Consider the following 22,795-nt stretch of genomic DNA (forward strand, 5'->3'; position numbering starts at 1 on the left):
AGGTGCTACTGGAAGGAATTTTATTTTATTTTTTGTTTCGACTACGTCAGACCAACACAGCTACCTACCTGTAACTAGCTAATGGAGAAGAAAGAGAAAAAAAGAAAAGAAAGAGATCAAACATTTCTCACTCCGCAGTAGCATAAGCAGGACTGTATGCGGGAAAAAAGAATAATTAATGCAACATATTAATCTTAGGCTGTGCAATTACCTTCAATTTCGCAGCCCAATAGTTCCATCCTCAGCCCCAATCCACCGTGGGTGGCTCTTTCAGGGTAGACACGGATGAATCTGGTTGTTATAGGCTCAAAGGTACGGAGTTCAGGGGTGTCATAGTTTGTGTTGCCTTCAAAAACCTACACACAAAACCACACAGGAATACCGTTTAATAATCACAAGAGAAATTTCATTTTTAGCCAGCTGAGATTTTTCATGCTTCTAGCATTTGAGAAAGTCAAAAGGTAGCCCAAATCCTAAACATTTTTTCAAGTGGCTGACTCTGCATTCAAAAATGGGAAGGGGTAGAAGTGAAAGTGTTCCCAGAAATCAATCTGTCAGGATTAGCACATCAGAAGATTTTTTTTAAATGAGACTCACACCTGAAATTTACATAGATGACTTCGGAGGAGGGGATTCACTCTGGTTTATGTTCTGGGACTGTGTAGCTATGATAAGACACCTCTTCAACAGAGAAACTTCAACTGCGCTTTTCTCCACTTGCCCAGAGGCTCACAAATTATAGTTATATTGTAAGTGTACAAATTAAACTTTAGAAGCAGTGCCTACGAGGCAGATTACTTTAAAACTAATTAGGGCCGTCTCTGGCGCTTCGCCGTGCAGCGCCCCCCCTGCCAGCCCGGCACCCCGCGCCACCAGGACTGCACCTAGAGCCGGGCCTGGAACTAATCCTAGGAAAGGCTAATGGCTGACATGCTTGCTAACTTAGATGTGGTAGACATCATGAGGATGTATGAGAAACTGGATAAAGAGTTTATTTGGACACCAGTGAGTTCTGTTATACTGTATCAATAATACAGATCTTGACAGAACAGAAGTTGTCTAAAGCCACACTTAATTTGTGCAATAACTCTTCAAAAAGTTCATTTAAAATCAATGAACTTGTGGATGCAAGTGCTCTTGTTACTGTGAAGACAGAAAGAATTCCAAAGGTGAATGTTACAGATTGCTAATCATTGTTTTTGTTATAGAGAAGAAGAGCTCATGGGCTTTCCTTCATCAGATGTGAGGTCTCCCACAACAGAACACTGTAGTGGATAATATAACCGAGAAAATATTAACATTTGGCTTTGTACAATGTTGCTTTTGTGTGCAATGTAATTTGGAGAGAGGTGGAAAATGAAAGGAGTCTTTTATATGAGTCGGTGAAAATGTCATAATTAGGAAGTCAACCGTATTTTCTTGTTTCAATCGTCTAGCCTGTTTTTAACCTTGCTGTATTTCTACCTTGATCACTTCTGTCTACTGCATATATTGTGGCAGCCACATGGAGGCCACTTTACCAGAAATGCTTCTGTCTGGAGGTGTTTTCCATGGGAACGCTTATCTATGGATTGGCTTGATGCTGTATGGGCTCCACAGTCCAGTGCTACATGTTTCTGGCAGTGGTTGGAGTGGAGTGTCTTCACTCAATAAATCTGGCCCATGTGCTGATTTACTTACCGTATTGTTCACTCCATAAGACGCACTTGGCCAGGTGCGTCTTATGGAGCGAAAAATGCAGCATGTGCGTTATAATCCTGACACAACGGTATCCAAGTGGCTGGCTTATGGCACTATTTAGCACGCTACTTTTTCCAACATGAAGATGAATCTCCAAATAGGAACCAGCATGAATGGACAGTGCAAGTTAATCTTCCAGCATAAGTACACAAATTTGGTGGCTGCTTGTACTGTGTACCCACAGCAGAAATGACCACGCTGCTTTCCATACATTACAAAATATATACAAGTTGGAAAATGTAACTTATATCTGACCCATAAACCTAATGTTGGGGATCTTCTTAAAATTATTGTCCTAATCCTGAAAGCATTATGCCGAATTCTAAATTCTGGTCCTGTAAAAACCACAGGTTCCTTAGAAGGAAAAGATGCACGGAGACACAGAGAAAAGAGCACAATTACAATTACACTCTCTTTTGGAATCCAGTGTGAAGATTATAGTGGCGTTTTAGGGAATTCCCAGCCTTTAGTCTTCCTTCTTCCCCACCATATTTTGATAACAAGCTGTCAAGATACTAAATTCTTTTAGGGAGGAAAACAGCACTCAAAATAGAGCAGGACATTCCTCCTAGAAGACCCAGAAGCTGATAAAACAGAGGAGCCCAGAAAGTAGTGTATGTATGAGGTTGGGGGGGGGGAGAGATCACCCAAACCCTGTTCTTTCTTCACATCCTGGATAATAGGAATATACAGGAAAAGGAATCAACAAGTGGGACCTGCGACAAAATGTGTGTAGTCCTTTTGTCCTGGATTCCAGCCAATCAGTTGTGCCTTCTTCCAGGAAAATTCCTTTCATTCCCCCCCCTCATCTTCAGTTTTCTGTGTTTTGCCCTCCCAAAAGATGGCATTCTGTGACCACCACTGACTATATACTCAGACCGCATTGGGACAGTTTGGGGTCCTTTATCCCATTGTCATTTTTCCATACCACATCCCCCCCCCCCGGTGCTTCTGCAAATCTTGCAATTCCCCTGAGAACTCTTTTTGTGTGTGTGGATGGTGCCATTAAGGCTACATAAGGAGTAGCATTCAAAAAGCTGACTTTGCTATTATCTGATAAGTACATAGTTCACTGTTATTATATATGACTAGTGTACTCAGAGCAGTCAGTAAATACATCTCATTAAAGAGGATTGGGAGGGTGTGGCAATTTATATCTAATTAATTCATAGTTATTAGGATTTATTTTACGGTTGCATTTTGTTTCAAGCATCATAAAAGCACCCAGCTAAATGAGAGAGGGTCTATGTTATTTACTGTGCGGGCACATGCAGTTTTAGCTATGGGATCCAGCCTTAATTGTCGTTTAAATAGCAATATATAATAATGGAAACTTTCTATAAAAGGTTTCAGAACAATGTACTGACACACAGGCATAGAATTCAATAGACATTTAATGGTCCCTTGAATCCTAATTATACTGAATCATTGTCTTGTGTCATATGTGTAGTCTAGACCTATCTGTGATTTAATTATGACTGTTCATTCACATGCACAAGTCTTTTCAGAATGGGGTGAAGAGAGGAAAGATACTATTATTTCCTCTACTACCAGGTTTATTGGGTTGCTTCAGGGAAACAGAAATGCATTTTCAACAGGAAAAAGGAAAGTGCACAGTGATACTCAGACCATTAGTCCAATGTAGTCCAGGATTGTCTACTCCAGATATCCAGATATTCTGGACAACCACTTCCACCGCCCCCCCCCCCCAATCAGCATGGCCAAAGGTCAGGGATGAAAGGAACTGTAGTCCGAAACATCTGGAGGGCACTAGGTTGGTCTATTTTGAGTGGTAGTGGCTATGGGACATTCTGAGTGCAAGAGGTGTTCTACCACTGAGCTACAGCTCTTCCCCAATAAAATGTGGGTTCCTGAGATGCCCTCCAAAAGAAGATTTTTAAGGTAGTTCCAGATTATCAGAAATGGGATGGTTGAGACATTTGTACCAATAGTGGCAATCTCCTCCTCCCTCCCTCCCCTTGCTAATACTCCCCGCTGAAGTATTATCATCAACACCAGCAGGCTCTGTTCCGAGTCTGGCACTGTCAGGTGTTTGGCCTGCCTCTCCTATGAGAGATGTCGTTCCCCCCTTAGATTGCAGATTGGTGCCCTCCCAGGGGTAGCAGCCTGTTTGGCTTGATCCTTGCTGGTTTTCTGGAGGTCTGTTTAAGACCCACTTTTTGCAACAGGAGCTTTGTGGCTGATTGAATGCTGTACAGTATATATAATTTGGTTTGTTGAGTATATTTTTATGCAGGCATACAAATTGTTGATTATTTTATGTTACAATATGCTTGTTTCTTTGGCTGTTTTATACTGCATTGTTGTTATCTTGCCTCATCTGAGTATCTTCTATAGGAAAGTGGGATAAAAGAATTATTGAATAATTTGTAGCAGCGAAGTTTCTTGGTGCTGCAAAATGTGTTGGCCCCCCACTCTAGCATACAATGCTTCCTTCTTCCAACAGGGCAGTGATTAAACTGTGTTTCATTTCAAGAAACAGAGCTGCTTTTAATTTATTGCTTTTAATCAGTGGTTACTATTGCATACAGTCAAGCTTGATTAACGTTTTCAAAACACCTTGGTCCTGTTTGAAAATCCACCAGCCTCCTAAATCCTAGGAATTTATCAAATTCCTTTATAATACATTTTTTCCATCATGAAAGAAACATTATTAAATGTGTTGAATATTTTAGTAGGATTATGCATGTTGTACAACATGGGCTTTTTTTTTTAAGGAAGTGCTAATCTCTGAAGCTTATTTACTGTATGAAATGAAAACTCTAGGTGGACTTAATGTGTTTGCCAGCATTCATTTTTGTCAAAGGCTGCCGGTTTTGACAGTTATGGCAACTACCTTGAATTTAGAACCAGGAGGTTGTGCAGCATAAGGTATGTCACATCAAAAACATATGCTGCTCTATTTTCTTCCCCAAGGGTTTGTAAGAATATGTCAAAACAACATGTGTTTTTTAAAAACAAAAATAAGTGGTTAGATCTCATTGTTGGGATTCATTTACTCTTCATACTTGCAGTATCAAGGCCATTTGAAAACAGGCTCACTTTTGCACTCATTCGCAAGAGAAATGGGGAAGAAAATAGCTGCACCTGTTTATAACATCCATTGTGGTGTAGTGGTTAGGGTATTGGCCTGGGGCCTGGGAGATCAGGGTTCAAATCCACCCTTAGCCATGTAGCTCATTGGGCAACCATGGGTCTGTCATCCAGGCAGGGTGGTTGGCTGTAAAAGTGGACAGCTTAATAGAATCTCTGACTTTACAAATATGGGATGAATCTGTACATGCAGGCCCATGTACAAGTGGCTGACATTCATATTCATTTAAGCTTGACAAATATAGCAGCAAGTCCTTTTCACTGGAACCAGCTATTTATTGTCTAATATCCCTATATTTTTGTTTGGAAAACCATTTGTTTTTTGAGTGTGTATACTGTTATTACTTACTATAACATTTTACATGCAATTTTGTCTAATATACACATTTTTTGAAAGACTCTCCTTTAATTTCAAAATCTGGAAAACTGCAATTTTTGAGAAACTGCTGTGTTTCAGTTTTTATGAAGTGTGAATTAGGTAAGTCTGCCTTTAAATGTGAACTGAATTTAATTTCATAGAGTCCTAGAACCACAATATTAATCTAGTCCAACTCACTGCAATTCAGGAATCTTTTGCAGAATGTGGGGCTTGAACCCATGAACCTGAGAGTCTCATGCTCTACCAACTGAACTATCCCAATTTACTCTGAATCCCTTCTCAGGAGCTAGTTCTGTTGATGGGCTTATTTCAGGAAAGTGGAATTAGGACTGGACCCTTGGGTTTGTACCATTACCTGCTACCTGATATGTTTTAATGGGAGAAGCTAGGGTTTGAACTGGGGACCTTCAGCATTCAAAGAGTGTGCTCAACCACCGAGCTACACATTACTCTTCCTTGCCACATGTTGATTATAACCTCACCTTGGCCTTCCTCTTGCTGGCATCCATAATCCATTTCCAGTCCGATCCATTGTTGCTGTATCCAATCTTGAACTTTCTCATGAAGACCTTGTTTTCTCTGTGTTTGCCTCCCTGGACAATTATGCCTCGCACTATCTTCTCTTCACTGAGGTCTATTTGAAGCCACTCCTTTGAGTATGTGTGAGAGGCGGGTGGTGGTAGTGCCCACCCAACGCGGCTCGTTATAAGACGCACATTTTCTGGGATCCAGTTTCGCTCAAATTCATTTGATGCAGTAATCTGAGAGTCAGTGATGAGTCCAGACACCATACCCAGCATGCCGGAGCAAGGATAATCTTAATAATAATAATAATAATAATAATAATAATAATAATAATAATAATGTATACATATACATACAGGACTTATAAATGGTAAATGAACCAGTATTATTGCCCTTGTATTATGGACAAACTGGGATTTTGATGGATCAGACTCTTTACTACATTTTATTAAATTTTCACTCCACTCACCACATCTGAAGGATATACAGTATGTACTTCACAAGATACTCTATATGTACTGTTTCAGTGCAGAGTTCGTTCTGGACAGCCCTCTGAATATTCTATCCATTTTATAATACCTCAAATGCATGTAATTTAATTCTCTGACCAATCAAAGTTTTACTTCCTTAAAAAAAATATGCAGAGAAAAATGAAGAAAAAATACCATGAAGAAATTCTTCCCTGCAGGAAACCACAAAAATCCATGAAGAGCCTTTTCTTTTCCAGAGATATATCTAATTTCTGAATGGAAAAAGTAACGTCTAATTGTGAACTTTTCAGTATTCTTAAATGTATCCATTAATATAGCCGTTGTGCAGTTCATTATAATAGGAATGATAAAGAATATCATTATGGTTGTTTTAAATCGATTTTTGTCACCTCTCTCTCTCTCTCTCTCTCTCTCTCTCTCTCTCTCTCTCTCTCTCTCCTTCTGTTTTTCCTCATAAATGATGTTTCATTTGGTATCATAAAAATCAAGTCAGAAAAATGTGCTTGTCTTGAAACACAGGATGGTGTTGAAACATAGGAATCTATACACAGTATATTTAATTAAAATGAGATTGCTTATTATTATGTATTTATTCCCCCCCGCCTTTTCCCCTAACAGGGACTCAAGGAAGCTTACAGATAAAATTGGGACAGCTAAAAACACGGGGGGGGGGGAGAAACAATCCTTAAAAACCAATTAAACATTAATACAATTAAAACTATATATAAATATAAGAGATCTATTAAAATCATGAAGGTAAAGGGACCCCTGACCATTAGGTCCAGTCGTGACTGACTCTGGGGTTGCGGCGCTCATCTCGCATTATTGGCCGAGGGAGCCGGCGTACAGCTTCCAGGTCATGCGGCCAGCGTGACAAAGCCGCTTCTGGCGAACCAGAAGTGTCGGGGGAGGCAGGCGGGAGGCGGCGGTGGGAGAAGCGCGCACAGCCGGCACAGAGCACAACTTCAGAGCTTCTCCCCCCACCGCCTTGCACACAGCCGGCATCGGACGGGGCTTCGGAGACCTTCTCTGAAGCCCCGTTGCATGCTGCCGCCAGTCCCCCAGAGCCTATAGGAACGCATTGATTAAGTTTCAATGCATTCCTATGGGAAACTGGGACTCGCTAGATGAAAAATTCGTTACATGAATTGCCCCGAGGAACGAATTAATTCCGTCTAGCGAGGCACCACTGTACTTATATCCTCGTCTGCAGATATTTGTAAAACAGAAATAGTTAATGCCAAATTCTGCTCTCACTCTCTTTTTTTAAAGAAGATAAAACACAAAAAATTAACCCTTACCTGTAATTTTACAGCCATATACTTCAAATCTTAGTGATATCCCGGTTTCCCAGCTTGCAGGTTTGATGCGAACAAAACGAGTCAGGATTGGCTTGGGAAATGGTCTGTAAGCAACATCAGTGGGGTTGGTGTTCCCTATGAACACCTATAGAAGGAGACAAAGAAATGCGATTTCTCTTAAACATGTTCAAAACTTTGTCTTCTTTGCCCATAAATAAAGTGATTGATAGCAATAAGGGCAGCATTCACAGAGTCTGAAAGGGATAGTGGAATAAAGGAGGACTTTCTCTGACTCGCTGTTTACCTAGATAAAAATCAAAGCCATAATTGAGTATGGGCTGTTTAAACCCAATGAGTTTAAGTATGCTTATTAGAGGGGAGCCACTGAGTTCAACATCACATACTTCCTTCCAATAGTGCAGCTTTCAAGTTATACAAGTTATAAAGGAACCATTTTCTCTTATGGATAATTCCATTTTGCATAATTGTTTAAGTAGTCTGAAATATATTTTTTTAAAAAAAACTTTCATGAAATGCTCTAGATTTGTTTGCCACCACTACATGTTCATTCTACTCTCCCTTGACACTCTCATCCAGCTAGACAAACAATACCACCATATAAATATATAATGCATCTGTTGCAGCCATTTGGGAAAACCATACCATAGGAAAGACAAATTATCCACAGACATAGCTCAAGGAAGGTGACTAATTTCCTCATTTCATTAAACAATGCAAAACTCCACTCTACAGATCTTAGGCAGTTCTCCTTTTATGGACAGTAATTTCTTACACCTTCCCCCAACTTTCCTGTTTTTTCCTTTGCTCAGAGCAGACTATAACAAAGGAAGTTGACTATCTCATCAAAAAACTCCAGGTCATCAACCTGTGTGCTTTTCTTGCTCTCCATCTCCATCATGGAACAAATCCCATTGAAACCTTTCTCTTCTTGGACAATTAGGACCATAACGCACTGAATATTGCCCACGTAGCATCTTTTATGTCTCATCTGTTTCTTTCATTATACGGTAGTCTTGCTAAGAAATGCTCTTCCTTTTTTTAATGGGAAGGAAATGGCCATGGAAGAAGATCAGCAGGAATGTCTTGCAAACATTGACTATATTTACTACCAACCATCTGTTTAACTTATTAATATTAATTGCACAGGAAAGCTAGGCCAAGGCCTGTGGTAGAGTTTGGCTCCCTTTCAGTATGAGACGTCAAATAGGAAAAAACAATTAGGCTCTTATCTGTTATGCCTGATAAGGAAGAATAGAAGAGGCACAAGACCTTCAGGAATGTTATAAGCACAAATAGCAACAGGGAGGGATATTTTGGGCTTTGACTCATGAGCCTTGCAGAATATGTCATGGTACCTACATAATATCTAGTAAAGAATATTCATTTGGCACAATGGTGCAATGCTGGAGTTCTTTTTTCAAGGTATATACTTTGTTTTTTTATAAAATAAGGTGTTACAACTTTCAGAATATTTAAAAGTTTTGAGATTTGATTAGGAACAGATTCCATTAAACTCAAGCACTTGATTCCCCCCCCCCGCCCCCTGAAAGAAAACAAACTTTGCTTGTGAAAGTTATGTCCTTGAACTAATAACATACAGGCGAGCTGGCAGGATGACCGAGAACCCATAGCTTAGCAGTTTTTAGCATTTCCATCTCAAAGGTGCACCATTAATCCTGAATTGCAATATGGGAGCCACCTCACTCTTTTAACCATATACACCCATTTTGGCATTATTTATTAGGACAACCAAATGCAAAGGAAGTTGAGGGACCCATATTTGTAATAGTTGTATGCAAACAGGAAGGTTTTTGCAGGTACACCTTGTCATACATGGGTGAGAAGCCAGACCTAACGAAATATATTTTTATGTTCTACACAGCTATTAAAATGAAATGAGCTCTATCTCGTGTTGTATCTGGTCACCCCCTTCTCTCTCTTTCTAAAAAGAAACCTAAACTTCAATAGAAAAGAAATTAGTGTTGGAGTCACAGGTACAACCCACCTTAGGTCAAGGCCATTGGTGCAACTAGGTAATTTTAGATCCTGGACTTAATGATCTTATGAGGGTTCCCCTTTAGATGGGCATGTGTATTACTTCAGTTGTGAAACACACAATTAACATTTCTCTTCTCCCCTCTCCCCTAAGTTGTGAGTCCATCCACTATGTTGTAAGTCCATGCCTTACAACTGCTTCCACATTTCTGACAATATAAAACCAGCAGTAAAATTGGTTAGTAGTAAGACTTCGTTGAGACCAGCAACCATCACTTCATTCTCCCTGCTAAAACTGAGCAGCTGAGGCAGTTTCCACATTTAAGTTTCCACACTGAAGCACAGATTCCCTGTGTCCTCTTGAGGCCTTTCCTCAGCACCCACAGAGTCTCTGAGTCCCCCGCCCTGCCTTTTTTTGTATGTTGTGGTGAGGGTAGTTATCTCCCCCCCCCCTGAAAAGCATATAGAGCTGAAGGAGGAAATAGGAAGAGTGAATCTCTTTTCCTACTTCCTCTTTCAGCTTCCATGTACTTCTCAAGACCCTGATTAATTCTACTGGATCCTATTTTCACTCAGGTTTCTTTGAACAGCAAAGTGTGTATGCACACATGTTTGTTCTGTCTCTTGGTGGGTGGGTGGGGGACTGATTCAAGGGAAGTCTGTGGCGGGGGGTGCCCACAGCAGTCACTCTCAAAAACCCAAAAGTGCCCTAAAAATGTTGGTCAGCCATTTCTTAAATGTTAAACAGCATTACTTGAAGTGATGGGTGATGAAAGCTAGAAAGTCGGCCCAAGTGGTTATTGGGAAGGACAAGGAATATTGCTGTGGCATGAATTTTAGTGGCAACTGACATTTCTGAGCAACAACAAAACTGGGAAAGTCTAAAAACATTGGGTACAGCAATCCAGACAAAACACAGCAACTTCTATCAACTTCAGTGAGATATTTAGGCATTCATGTAGTCAATTGGGTCTTAAAGTGCTTCACTTTGGCCAAATAATATCCAGTGGATTTTCCTGTTTTTTATGTTACAGCAACAGAACTTTTTTACTAACTGGATTAAAATGTGCCTATTGTCTATCCATGTGTGATACATCAGGAATAAAAAAGGACAAACTATTGTGAGGAAGGGGAATTCTGAAATTAGAATGCAAAAGAAACCTTGGATGTTTCACTATGCTGTCATTCCAACCCTTTCGTAGCTTAAGAGTTTCTCTCTGTTTTTGATTAATTACTAAAAAGAGCAATATGGGTAGCATTGTCTGACTCCAAGCATTGTATATGTTGTTTAAGCAGCAGCAACAACATACGGTAAATACAATCTGGTTACGAACTTAATTCGTTCCGGAGGTCTGTTCTTAAGCTGAAACTGTTCGCTAATGGGGCCTCTGGCGTGCAATTTCTGTTCACATCCTGGGGCAAAGTTTGCAACCAGGAGCAGCTACTTCCGGGTTAGTGGAGCTCGTAACCTGAAGCGTTTGTAACCAAAGGTACCACTGTAACTGCAACTAATAAAGCACTCTAGAAATTCACAAGCAGTTCAGGGTGTTGTGAAGATGAAAACCTTACCAAAGGTTTGTTATTTCCATCTTTGACTGAAATCCAGTCTTCTCCATTGGAGCTGGTATCTACTCGGTATGTTTTCAAAAAGTATTCTTTCCTTGTTTCTTTTGAGATGGCTCCCTGGGTCCCGATGGCAGAAACAAAACGGAGAAGGCCCAAGTCCACCTGCAGAATAATAATATAGATTGTTATGTTTTACACCCGATCCAACAATTTCTTTCCATGCGTGGTATGGCAGAACACTAGGGTGAAAGTGGAAAAAGGTGCTCTCTGCATGTGGGGGAAATGGTCAAATTTGCTTATGTTCCTTTTGTGTGGAAACTAACATGGGGTCCTTCTGTATGTCGACAACAACAAGAGCACCCCCCCTGCTTTGCTTTCATATAAGCAAGACTTTTGTATGTGTAAGCGAATGCAACACTTATTACTTATTTCAGCACTGCACAGATGCAAGCAAACACTCCATCTTTGCTCTGAGTGCCTGATGGCTTCACATGCATGTAAACAGGAACTTCAAGGAAGAATTAGAAAGCACAGTTGCTGTTTTCTTTCTGTGCTTTACAGCCTCTTCTTTCCCTCAACTGCTGTGAACATCAAAGGACCTTCCGAAAACAGAAAGTCCTGCATCATGTTTGCATGAAAACACTTTGTACTAATGTAAGGGTCTCTTCGCATCCCAGCTTCTGCATGTATTGTCTTCATCATACAGAACTAATAGTTATGCACCAACCTCACTAGAACAGGGGTCAAATAAGTTGCTACGTTATGCTTTGGTTTATTTGCACACTGTTTTTTGGCCCAAAGGCAGTCGCTTGACAGAGAGAAAAAGCCACACTATTATTGCATCACCAAGTATGGTACTTATCTCTATATACCAAAGTACATGATAACATTTGCTTGAGCTGTCACAAGGGGTATACACTTAAGTAATGGAATTTCTAAAGAACCATTTCCACACAAAATCAAGTATTTTCCTTCCCCTTAAAATGGCATTTGAGGACTTGCTACTTGTTCCCGACGAAGCTCTTTTTAATAGGTTTCTGTCCAAATGCTAGCCAGACATTCATTGGGGTGCTTTGATTCTGCTTCTGCTAAATGCCTCTTGTACATCAGAGACTTTTTAATTATTTTTGAAACATGCAGGATACAGATTGTATCTCTCTAGTGTCCCACAAGCATCCTTTTTCCTGGAAGTATGTCATATATCCAAAAGCAAGGGTGGGGTGGAATGGGTGGGTTAAATCAACATACCCTGCATTTGCTTAGGGAAAATGTGAAGGAAGGCCTGTTGAAGACAGAAGGGCTGATATTTAGATAGGCACAGCTAATATAATCCGCTTAGAAGGTGGAAGTCCCGAGACACAGAAAACAGTATATTTGGAAGGTGGGGAAAAACTGTGATATGCAGGTTGACTTGTGCGAAGTTATGGAGTGAAAACTCTTACTCTTAAAATAGGGTGGTGGAACAGATATCCTCCACTTGTTTGGGTTTTTTAAAGTGAAAAGCTTTCCTCCACCAATTGCTTTTTCACCCATAGGGAAAAGACACAGACTCCCACAAATTTATGCAAATATGTATGCAAATATGCCATACATCCCAAAGTACAGTAAAGGTAGGACAGCTGGGTAGAGGAGAAATTAAAAGTAAGAAACAGTTCATCACCCCTCCCCTCTACTGCTATTCTACTCCCTGTTAAAGCCTCAAAGAATATTAAGGGAGGGGGAGGGAGAACCATGTCACAGAGCGTCACGTGTTGTTTGGTCCAAAGAACAATCTGAGGGTTAATGGGGAGAATGTCGGCATTATGGTGCAGAGCAATCTCAACTTAAGTTGAAATGCTCTCCAAATTGTACGCTGCTGATTGTGAAGAGCGCTGCACTTTTGAGTCACGTCCAGTTATGACATTCAATTCCAAGATGAAGGACTCTCAAGAATCCAGAAGGCCAAGGGAATGTAGCGCTGAGTTACTTAAATGAAATCCTTTTCTCAGAAAATTCAAACAGCTCTTCAGTTTTCAAATGATTAGGGTCCCAAGCTCATACTGTTCAAAGTTGATTTGAATTGCCTCTAAATGGGATTTTCATGTGGCTGCTTTTTCCTCCTCTCCCTTTTTTTATCTTTCTCTCCCCCTTCTCTCTCTCTTTAAATAATCAGCAAGTGCTTCATTTTGAGTGAAGTCAAGCGATGGTCCATTATGAGAGTTCTACAGATTAAAACCTATGTTAAAATTTAGGCTTTGAGAAATGGGAGGGGAAATGGCTGATTGTACAGGATCCAATTGTCGGACATACTATCACAATGTAACAATAATTAAGAATCTGCATTACTGAAGCAGGTGATTTAGACCACCATAAAAAAATGACAAAATAAAACACCTTGGAAGAGGTGGTTCTCCATTGACTGGCATTTATTTCCCCTATATATGCTTTTGTTAACAATATGGAAAGTCTTTTCCTAAGCATATACTATCACACACAACCATCCTGATGACTATAACTTATTGTAACTAAGGGCCCCTCCAGATGTCTGTCTTATTGGTGGCCAGAATGCTACTGAGGTGGTCACAATATTCCATACTTAATTCTGAGGGTGGTCCTGTGAACTGCCCTGAGATTTTGTGATGAAGGATGGCATATAAATCTAATGAATAAAAAAATAAATAAAATAAAATATTGTTTGCACTTGCAAAAGTTTTGCACAGTGCTACACTTCCAATCAGTGAATATCCTGCAACTTTTTATACCACAAATGTTCTTTTTGTGTGTATCCTACTTTTGTTATCATCCCGACAGCCGTTATGTGGTAGCATTAGGAAAGCATTGCAGAGCAAACTAAAGTGTAATAAATCCAACCACAAATGTGCTATTGGTATGTCAAGAACATGCTGCAGAACATGCCCGTAATAACACACCAGTTTGGAGGGGCCTAAAGCAAGCCTTCCTCAACCGTAGATGGTGGACTACAATTTCCACCATCCCTGATCATTGGCCATACTGGTCGTGGAGTTATAGCCCAAGAATATCTATGCTGGAAAAAGGCTGAATTAAACCAAAATACATGGGATTGATCAAGGGACGCGGGTGGCCTAGGGCTTGCTGATCAGAAGGTCGGCGGTTCGAATCCCTGCGAGGGGGTGAGCTCCCGTTGCTCGGTCCCAACTCCTGCCAACCTAGCAGTTTGAAAGCACGTCAAGTGCAAGTAGATAAATAGATACCGCTCTGGCGGGAAGGTAAACAGCATTCCCATGTGCTGCTCTGGTTCGCCAGAAGCGGCTTAGTCAAGCTGGCCACATGACCCGGAAGTTGTATGCCGGCTTCCTTGGCCAGTAAAGCGAGATGAGCGCTGCAACCCCAGAGTCGGTCACAACTGGACCTAATGGTCCCATTTCCCCATTTCCTGCTTTCCTCTGTTGTGTCTCTGTCTACTTTAGATTGTAATCCCCTTGGACATTCCTTGTAAAGCACTATGTACATAGATGGCACTCTGTAAATACGTAAATGATAACATTTGCTGCAGAAAGTCCCAATGAACTCAGTAGGTCTTACTCCTGAGTAAACGTTTTAGGACTCTGATGCAAGGTACTCAAGCAATGCATTTTTCTTTCTTTCTACCGTTACAAATCCTTGATGTGGCTATAGACAAAGAAGAGTGTTATGACTGTTTGGGGATTGCTGTTGTTTGTTTGGAGTGTGTAGGTTTTGTGTGAGTATACCGAACCAAACTGGTGGGTGGATATATCAAGAGTATAACTATCAAGAGTATAAGCTAACTCACTGCGGGAGGCAGTGGAAGACAGGAGTGCCTGGCGTGCTCTGGTCCATGGGGTCACAAAGAGTCGAACATGACTAAACGACTAAACAACAACAACATAACTCTGGTCATCAGACACAGTTTCTTACTGAAATAATTTCTGGAACTATCACCTTTAAGGACTATGCCATCATTCTATTAGATGCTGACCTATTTCTTTAGGGTAACGATTCTGCCTCGACTTCACCTGTGACCATCAGCATGTGCTCACCTTTCATCAGAAAGGAAATGTGGTGGATCAGGTTTCTCCCTGCCCGTTGTCAGGCACTGGGAGCCCATCTACAGTTGTGACAGTAATATGACTACTTGACAGCTGTTCCCTCCTTCTCTGCCCTTAGAGCCCTTCTAATCCCCCTTGCACTTTCTTCTACAGACCATGCTACACTTTGGTTGGGAGAACTTCTGTTTTGCATTAAGATGAACAATGGAAGAATGTGGTGATGAAAGACTGTATATCTGAAGCTGAACATCAAATACCCTAGCCCCTTCCCCCCGCAAAAGCATTATTTAAGCATTTTCATCCTTGCTGTGTCTCTGTGTTATATTTTATAGTAATATTTTTATACATATTTTTCCATACTGTTTTAGAAAATATTTAGCATTCCTCTGTGGCTATTACCTGGACTAGTAACTATAACTGCCAGCAAAGTTCAAATGTCTTAATTCTTCATTTCCAAGTTTAAGAGTTTATTTCCCAAGTTTATTTCCTTGAATGTTTTCTCTCTTTTCCATAGCACCGGATTCAAAATTTAAGTGAGCACCAACCCACAGATCCTTAACACGACGTTTCAAGAAACCTTGAGTATGTTACCTTTAAAACGACCTTCGCTAATAAGTACTGCCAGGACTTACAATAAATAAATAAATAAATGGACCAATAACAGTGAGAACTACAAGCACAAGTTAGTACTAGAAGTACTAAAACTACCAACTGTGTACAGGACTGGAAATAAAACAAACATCTGCAGCATGTATTCCCTGCTCCCGGGTAAAAGATGGAAATGAAAGACAAAAGAATTGCTCCTGCTTTTTCCATCAGGCTTCCTACAGGGGCCTAGTGAAAGCAAACTGGGTGGTGATGGCTCTTTATTCAAAAGAACTATTGTATCTCCATTTTCCACAGTGATGCCTGGCATCTGGTAAAAATATATCTTTGCAGCTAAGCTTTTGTCTTAAATTCTGCAAGCAGAATGACATTGGACTAGGCCTGCATTCTCACCAGGCCAAAGAAAGTCCATCAGCCATGCAAGGGGCTCAGTAAGCTCCCTGTCTCCACCCCCACCTTCTACCTGGCAGGGACTGGGAAGCTGGGGCAAAGAATCACTGATCACCTGGCAGGCTACCATGCATGTCCAGTGGGGCATGCTCTGCTTGGTGGGTCACTAAGTTGTGCAGGTCTGGTGTTCATATTTCATTTGCAATAATTTCAGCAGGAGAACAAAGTAGCATGTTTAGCTACTGTGTAGTAAATCAAGTAGCAAACAGAACGAAAACAGCTGGTTAAAGAGCTGTGTGCGACGCACAGGCCATGAAATGAATCTTGCTGCTTCCTATAAACATACAAACATAACTAAGCCCATAACTGCAAAGGACTCATTTCAGAAATGAAAATCTGTCATGCACAATAAAACATAGTCCACTGAGACTGCTGTGGCAAGGGAGCGGTTGTTGTTACCAACCATTTTTAACACCCTCGCCGTAGGTCTGTCTGTTCTGTTGCCTGAGAAAACAGAAGATGAAGGGCTGGAGTTTGATTAACAGGAAGCTTTTTGTTTGTGAGCATGTCTTGTGACTTGGAAAGCTGCTGAGTCTGTCATTTGACCCCCTATTTGTTGAAAAGTCAATGTTTTTAGAGAATTGTGTCATTTCCTTAGATAGCAAGCACTGGTCTGTGTCTAATCAACCACTATGCTACATTATTATCCTGATGGCCATTATAATTCTTCTCCTGCTTGTGGTCAGCTAGCATTTTTTCTCATCAAGGTATCACCTTTTCCATGTAGCGATGAGTTCTATTCAAGGGTGCTCACATCCCACCATGTGCCATGCCCCCCTCAAGATCCTGAAGAGGGAAGTTACTGATGAAGAACGTCTACCAGTGCCTTTTTTTCTGGCCCTGACCTGCCCATCATGAGTCTCCCCAGCAAGGCAACCAGGGCGCACATGGACAGCAGCAGAGTGCAGTGTATGGCAGGGGAAAACCCACCCAATCTCACACACCTCGGGGAGAGGGACTTGTGCTCTGCGGCCAGCTCGTGGGGGGGGGTAGCAACGGCTGGAACCTTGCCGGGCTTTGCTCATGCCACGTCTCCCCATGAGACTGAGCGTCTCGGGGTGTGTGTGTGCCGGTATGGTGTACCGGTGAGTACCACCACCAAAAAAAAGCACTGGCTTTCACCATCAAAATGTTAAAAATACATTCCTCAAATCAGAAAGTGGCAACAAAGAGACAGTGGTTTTGTAGTGACGGGTACCTGACAACAGGAGTTATCCCTGGCAGAGAACAAAGTGGAAAATGTCATTTACCCGAGGCAAAGGAAATAAAATACCCAGGGATAAAAGAGCCTCTCAGGCAAAAAGTAGAAAATAATACAGTGGTACCTTGGGTTACAAATGCTTCAGGTTACAAACACTTCAGGTTACAAACTCCGCTAACCCAGAAATTGTATCTCAGGTTAAGAACTTTGCTTCATGATGAGAACAAAAATCGTGCTCCGGAGGCGCAGCAGCAGCATGGGGGCCCCATTAGCTAAAGTGGTGCTTCAGGTTAAGAACAGTTTCAGGTTAAGAACGGACCTCTGGAACAAATTAAGTTCTTAACCAGAGGTACCACTGTATCTGAAAGCAAGCAAGAGCCCCCAGGGATATTGATTTCTTACATTTATATTCCGCCTTTCTTCTGTCATGGAACCCAAGGCAGCATACATGTGCTTCCTGCTAGTCAGTTGCAAGAGCCAGACCTGCTTATCCACAGCAAGCTGGTAGCCACATATGTCTTCAGACCATACCCTGGGGCAGTTTCTATGAGAAACTGCCGACATTGCACTCAAAGAGCCAATGTGAGGGAAGGTGGTGGGGGTGGGCTTCCACATTTTGCTTCTCAGCTTCCCTTTCAGAGCAGGTGGAAAGGGGGGGGTATTGCATGGTTTTCTTGCTCTTAACCGTGTGCCAATCTGCCAGCTGCTGTGTAAATCATTTTCCCTTGCTGCATGGAAATTGCTTGCTTATCAGAGCTTCCACAACATGATTTTGTCATGGGGGTGAAACCTCTGTAGAAGGGAAATTGTGTAGGAAGAAGCTGTTAACAGTGTTTCTTCAGTAGAGCTGTTCCTTCTCAGCTTTGGGACCCTCTTCTGAAAAAATGGAAATCATAGTGGCCTACCTCACAGAGCTGTTGGGGAGCCCAAAGAAGTAGAAATTATGAAGCAGAACATGCTGCAGAAATGACTGATAACAGCAAAAAAGGAGTAATATGCGCTATTTTCAAATGAAATGTTTTATTTTATCTTTCTTTAAAATTTAAAATTGTTGGCACTGCAGAGGGGAGGCAGAATGGGCCTTTGACACTTGTCATGGCTCTGCTTGCAAGCTTTGTCACCCCTCCCACCCCCAAAAATAAGGTGGTGGTGGGGAGAAAGATCTATCTTTTTGACAGAGAAAAGATAATGTGTGTGTGGGCTGCGTCACATCTGGATTCATGGCACATTCTCCTACTCTTATGTTAATTTTTCCCCGCATAAATCAGAAGCAACTAATTAAAAGAGAAATATTTAATTCTGACATGTTCTTTGAACTGGCATTCCATCTGGTTCTGTTTTTGAATAGTAAAAAAAATCTGCTGTAGCTGTAAAAATTGGCAAGCGGTACTCTGGTAAGGGGAGACAAAAGCGACTCAGTACAGCAGGTTCATACACTAGCGTTTCAAGCTTGAGACATTTCCAAAATTCAGCATACCAAACGGCTCCGGCATGGAAACTATGAAAATTAAATGTGAAAGCAGCGCGCAGGGTAAGGTGCAGGGAGGAATGCTATTCCCATCCAGGGAGAGGACAGTGACACTAGTATACATTAGTTCTGTGTGGTATTCTTAAGTGTTAGGCAGTCTTTGATAAAGTGATTGGTTGAGAAGTTGTGCAGAAAACAATACATCCCATTGAAACCAGCTAAGTGTGCTTTACAGCGTGTTTTTACTGGCCATGCAAAGAAAGGAGAAATGTGCTTTCAGGCGCATGCCAGTAAGCTATGCTCCATCTGCACAACTTTTCAAAATAGATTTCAAGGTATATTATTTTCAGAGGAGTCAGAGAACATATCCCTTTTCCCAATTCACCTCTTGCTTGGCAACACCAAAAAATCTGGACGTGAAGGCACAGTGCATTCCTACGAGAGAGAAAAGAAAGACTGTGTGCTTCAAACCAAAGCAATCAACTTCTTATGTAATTGGAAACTTTTCTGTGGCAGGACAGAGGCTGATTAACTCCTGGCACCTTCGAAAAAGATTGCTTTCTGTCTACAAGGAGCATGGCTTATTGTAAAATATTACTTCTCTGAAGCCAAAAGCTTTGCTTTAGCATCACATTAGCCTGCAAATGTACACCTAAGACATTTCGCAATCACTGGGTCAACAAAAGAAATAGATGTGAATGGGCTCTCCCATCCCCCTCATCCCTTAGAAACCCCTGCTAAGCTATAAATTATTCAGAAACTTAATACTTTTAATTAACATTTTGAAATACTTTTTGTGATTTAGATTTAATTTTAAACCGTAGCTTAATCCCGCAGTTTGGAACACAGACAAGTATTTAGTGGACCAGCATTCAAACCAGTGAAGTTTCTTATTGAATTGCACTTTCAAAACAAGACACACTTATAGAGCTTCGAAAATTCTCAGAAGCAAGCTACAAGTGTCCTGCGGTCTCTGTGTGGATTCCTTCCACTGGAAATGGTTCTTGCATCTCTTCCAGCGGTCACTCTCATTCCAGACAAGTCTAGCTTGTAGGTACAAAAAATGAGTATTGAAAGCAGGCAGGATTTACTGCCTTCTCAAATGGTGTCACAATAATTTCAGCTCCATATTATTCACCTTATAACCTTGGATGCAGCTACACAGAGCCAAGCAACAGACACCCTTTGGTCTTGGATTATATAAACCCTTTTCAGAGGACAAAATTCATGCAAGGGAATACACATGGAGAGGGAATAGGATCATTGTGGCAAGGCCCGTCCCTTACATGCGTTTGTCTGAAGACCTACTCTAATATATTCTAATATTTTTGGCACCACCAAAATAAGGTAAAGCATTTTAGTGACTTCTCTCTGATTGGCCAGATATTGCCTGTGATCCTGGCAGAACAGATATGATCTCAGTGACAGCTTCTCATAGTTCTGCAGCTTAACTCCAGCTCATACTTTACAATGTACAATGCAACAGAGTGTGTCCTAGGAACACAGGGTTGTGGCCAACTAACTTTTACTCACAGCATACCCATTGGAATTAATGGATCTAAGTCAATTATGTCCAGTCATTGCAATGGGTATCTTCTGAGTATTAGCTATGTTGGGTATAATCCACTGGAAGTTTCCTTATTCCAAATTAGACCCTTGGTCCATCTAGCTTTGTAGGGTCTACAGTGACCAGTGCGGGCTCTTCTGCATGCAAGGCTGATGCTCTACCACCGAACAAAGCGACCCTTCCACATCTTGAGAGTAGCTTTTCGACAAAAAGAATAAATGGCATCTGGTGGATTCAGCACAGGAGGCCACACAGGAGAGAAACAACAGTCTGCATAGATACCAGCTGCTTCTCAGTTGTTAAGTTTAAACATCCAGTCTGAAACACAGCCTGGTCAATAGACAAAAAAGAGGGGCTTCAGTTTGTTTAATCTATGTGGACTCTTAAAAAAAGAAAAAAGGAAGAAGCTGTTGCTGAATGAAACATTTGTTCATTGACAGATGCAAAGGCTAAAGCAAGGCCTTTTAGAACTGCATTTTAAAACAAGGGAATACACAATAGTTTCAGGTTCGCACAAGCTCTCCTGTGACGGCAGGAAGTGATGGTGACAACAAAAACAAAATCAGGGTTGCGTGAGCCCAGGCAGGCGATGGAATGCACCAATTCTGGAAAGACAGATAGTTAACTCAGTGAAGCAAAGATCCTTTGACCTGCAATCCCCCCACCACTATGAGAGAGTGTTGTAAAGAGGGCAAAGTTCAGTGGAAGCATAAAGGAAGGCTGGGAAACACATGGGTGCAGGCAGTGAATGACCAGGCAGCAAGAGACTTAAAGGGACAATGAGCTGAATAAGACCAACATGGCCTCTTAATTGCTCCAACTTATATCAGAGCACAGATGTGGAAACTAGTCCAGGCAAAGATACGTAACTGAGCCTAAAAGTGATGGCAAGGTGCTGTGTAATTAAATCTGCAGAGTAGCAGATGCTGCGCTATCAGCTCTTTCATGGATCCCTGCAGTGTCTTCACATCCTCTTCTGCTCCTACAAATGACCCACTATCACTTTTCTGTTCCTCCTCAAGTTGGAACAGCTTTTCAGACTGCGAATGTTTCTTCCCTCTTTTATCTTTTGGGCCCCAGCAGTGCTTGAAAAACTAATTGCTCACCACTTGAACTTGTCAAGGCTGCCAACACTCGGATCTTCTAGGGCTGCAGTCTCTACCTTTAAGAGCTGCAGAACATTTATCATTTTATCTCCAAGTTGGAAAAAAGTTACACCTGTTGAATTTCTACTATTGTTCAATACACAAGAGCCCTGCTGGACCATTTTGCCTGTGAGTCCTGGAAGACCTGCTCCTTGCCTAGCAGGCCTTTTCCCACCTGGCCTGGGAGGGCAGGGCCCTGACAGACTCCAACTACAAAAGCTGAGGCTGCTGAACAGAAGCTTGGATTGAGCGTTGTTCAGGGATTTTTGTCGAGGAGCAGCTATTCTTTTGCATGTTTATTTTGGATGTTATGTTATGTTATGTGGAAACTCTTCAGTTTGCTTGTGTGCTTTTTGATATTGTTTAGGACTACCTTTGTTACATTTGTAGTCATGCGATTTTTTATATGTTGCAAGCCACCTTCAGCATGGTTTTAATTTTGAAAAGGAGGCATACAAATAAAATGATTGACTGAAAAACCCAATATGAATGAGGCTTTATGAGAACAACTTTTGTGGTGAACCAGGAGTATGTCCACATCTGTTTGTTTAATGCTTGTTTATTGAAAATAATTTCTAAAAACACCAAAGATTCAGTGATACTCGGTTCTGAGTAAATGTATTTTGGAGGACTGGGTTGGACGTTCTATACCAGGGCTAGGGAACCATTGGGCCAAGGGCAAATGTGGCCCTCTGGCCCTCTGTATTGCCCCCCGCCCATCAGCGTGTGGACCCTGGAAGGTTGTCCATGAATAAATGTGTCCCCCCTACCCCCGTTCTAGTCTCTCAGTGCTGCACATTGGAGAGAGAACATAGTTTGCATGCAGAAGGTATCAGGTTAGATCGCTAGAAAAGAGCCCTGATTGATAACCCAAAGAGTAGCACTGCCAGTCAGAGCTGACAACTCTGAACTGGATGGACAATAAATTCTGAGCTGGAATAAGGCCCCTTCCTGGAAATAAATACCCTAATCTGTTGTTTTGCTCTTGAACAGGTAAAGATGGAAAACCAGCTTCGTGATGTTATCCTCTCAACTGAACAGCCAGTGCCGCTTGTTATAATTTTCTGGAGTGGCATTACGAAATGTGAAATGACACAAGCTGAATAGATAACTTGTGCTTGTGAAAAGGGGAGAGAGGGGAGGAGGAAATGAATTGACAGTAACCTGGCTTTCATGTCAGTGCCCTCCCTAACGATGA

At 41.5% G+C, this 22,795-nt stretch overlaps 1 protein-coding gene across 4 annotated transcripts in view; it reads right to left on the bottom strand.

The window, feature by feature from the left end:
* Positions 1–22,795, bottom strand: part of NRP1 (neuropilin 1) — a 129,638-nt gene that overhangs the window by 25,810 nt on the left and 81,033 nt on the right. For all 4 annotated transcript variants that reach the window (XM_088654446.1, XM_035130126.3, XM_035130125.3 and 1 more), the window contains 4 exons: positions 11,136–11,294; positions 7,551–7,695; positions 5,716–6,050; positions 212–356 (listed from right to left, as the gene is read on the bottom strand). In XM_088654446.1, the coding sequence (XP_088510572.1) occupies positions 212–356; positions 5,716–6,050; positions 7,551–7,695; positions 11,136–11,294 (784 nt within the window). The remainder of the gene's footprint in view (positions 1–211; positions 357–5,715; positions 6,051–7,550; positions 7,696–11,135; positions 11,295–22,795) is intronic.

The sequence above is a fragment of the Zootoca vivipara genome, chromosome 11, assembly GCF_965207765.1.
Source record: "Zootoca vivipara chromosome 11, rZooViv2.hap1.1, whole genome shotgun sequence".
In the NCBI taxonomy this organism is placed as follows: domain Eukaryota; kingdom Metazoa; phylum Chordata; class Lepidosauria; order Squamata; family Lacertidae; genus Zootoca; species Zootoca vivipara.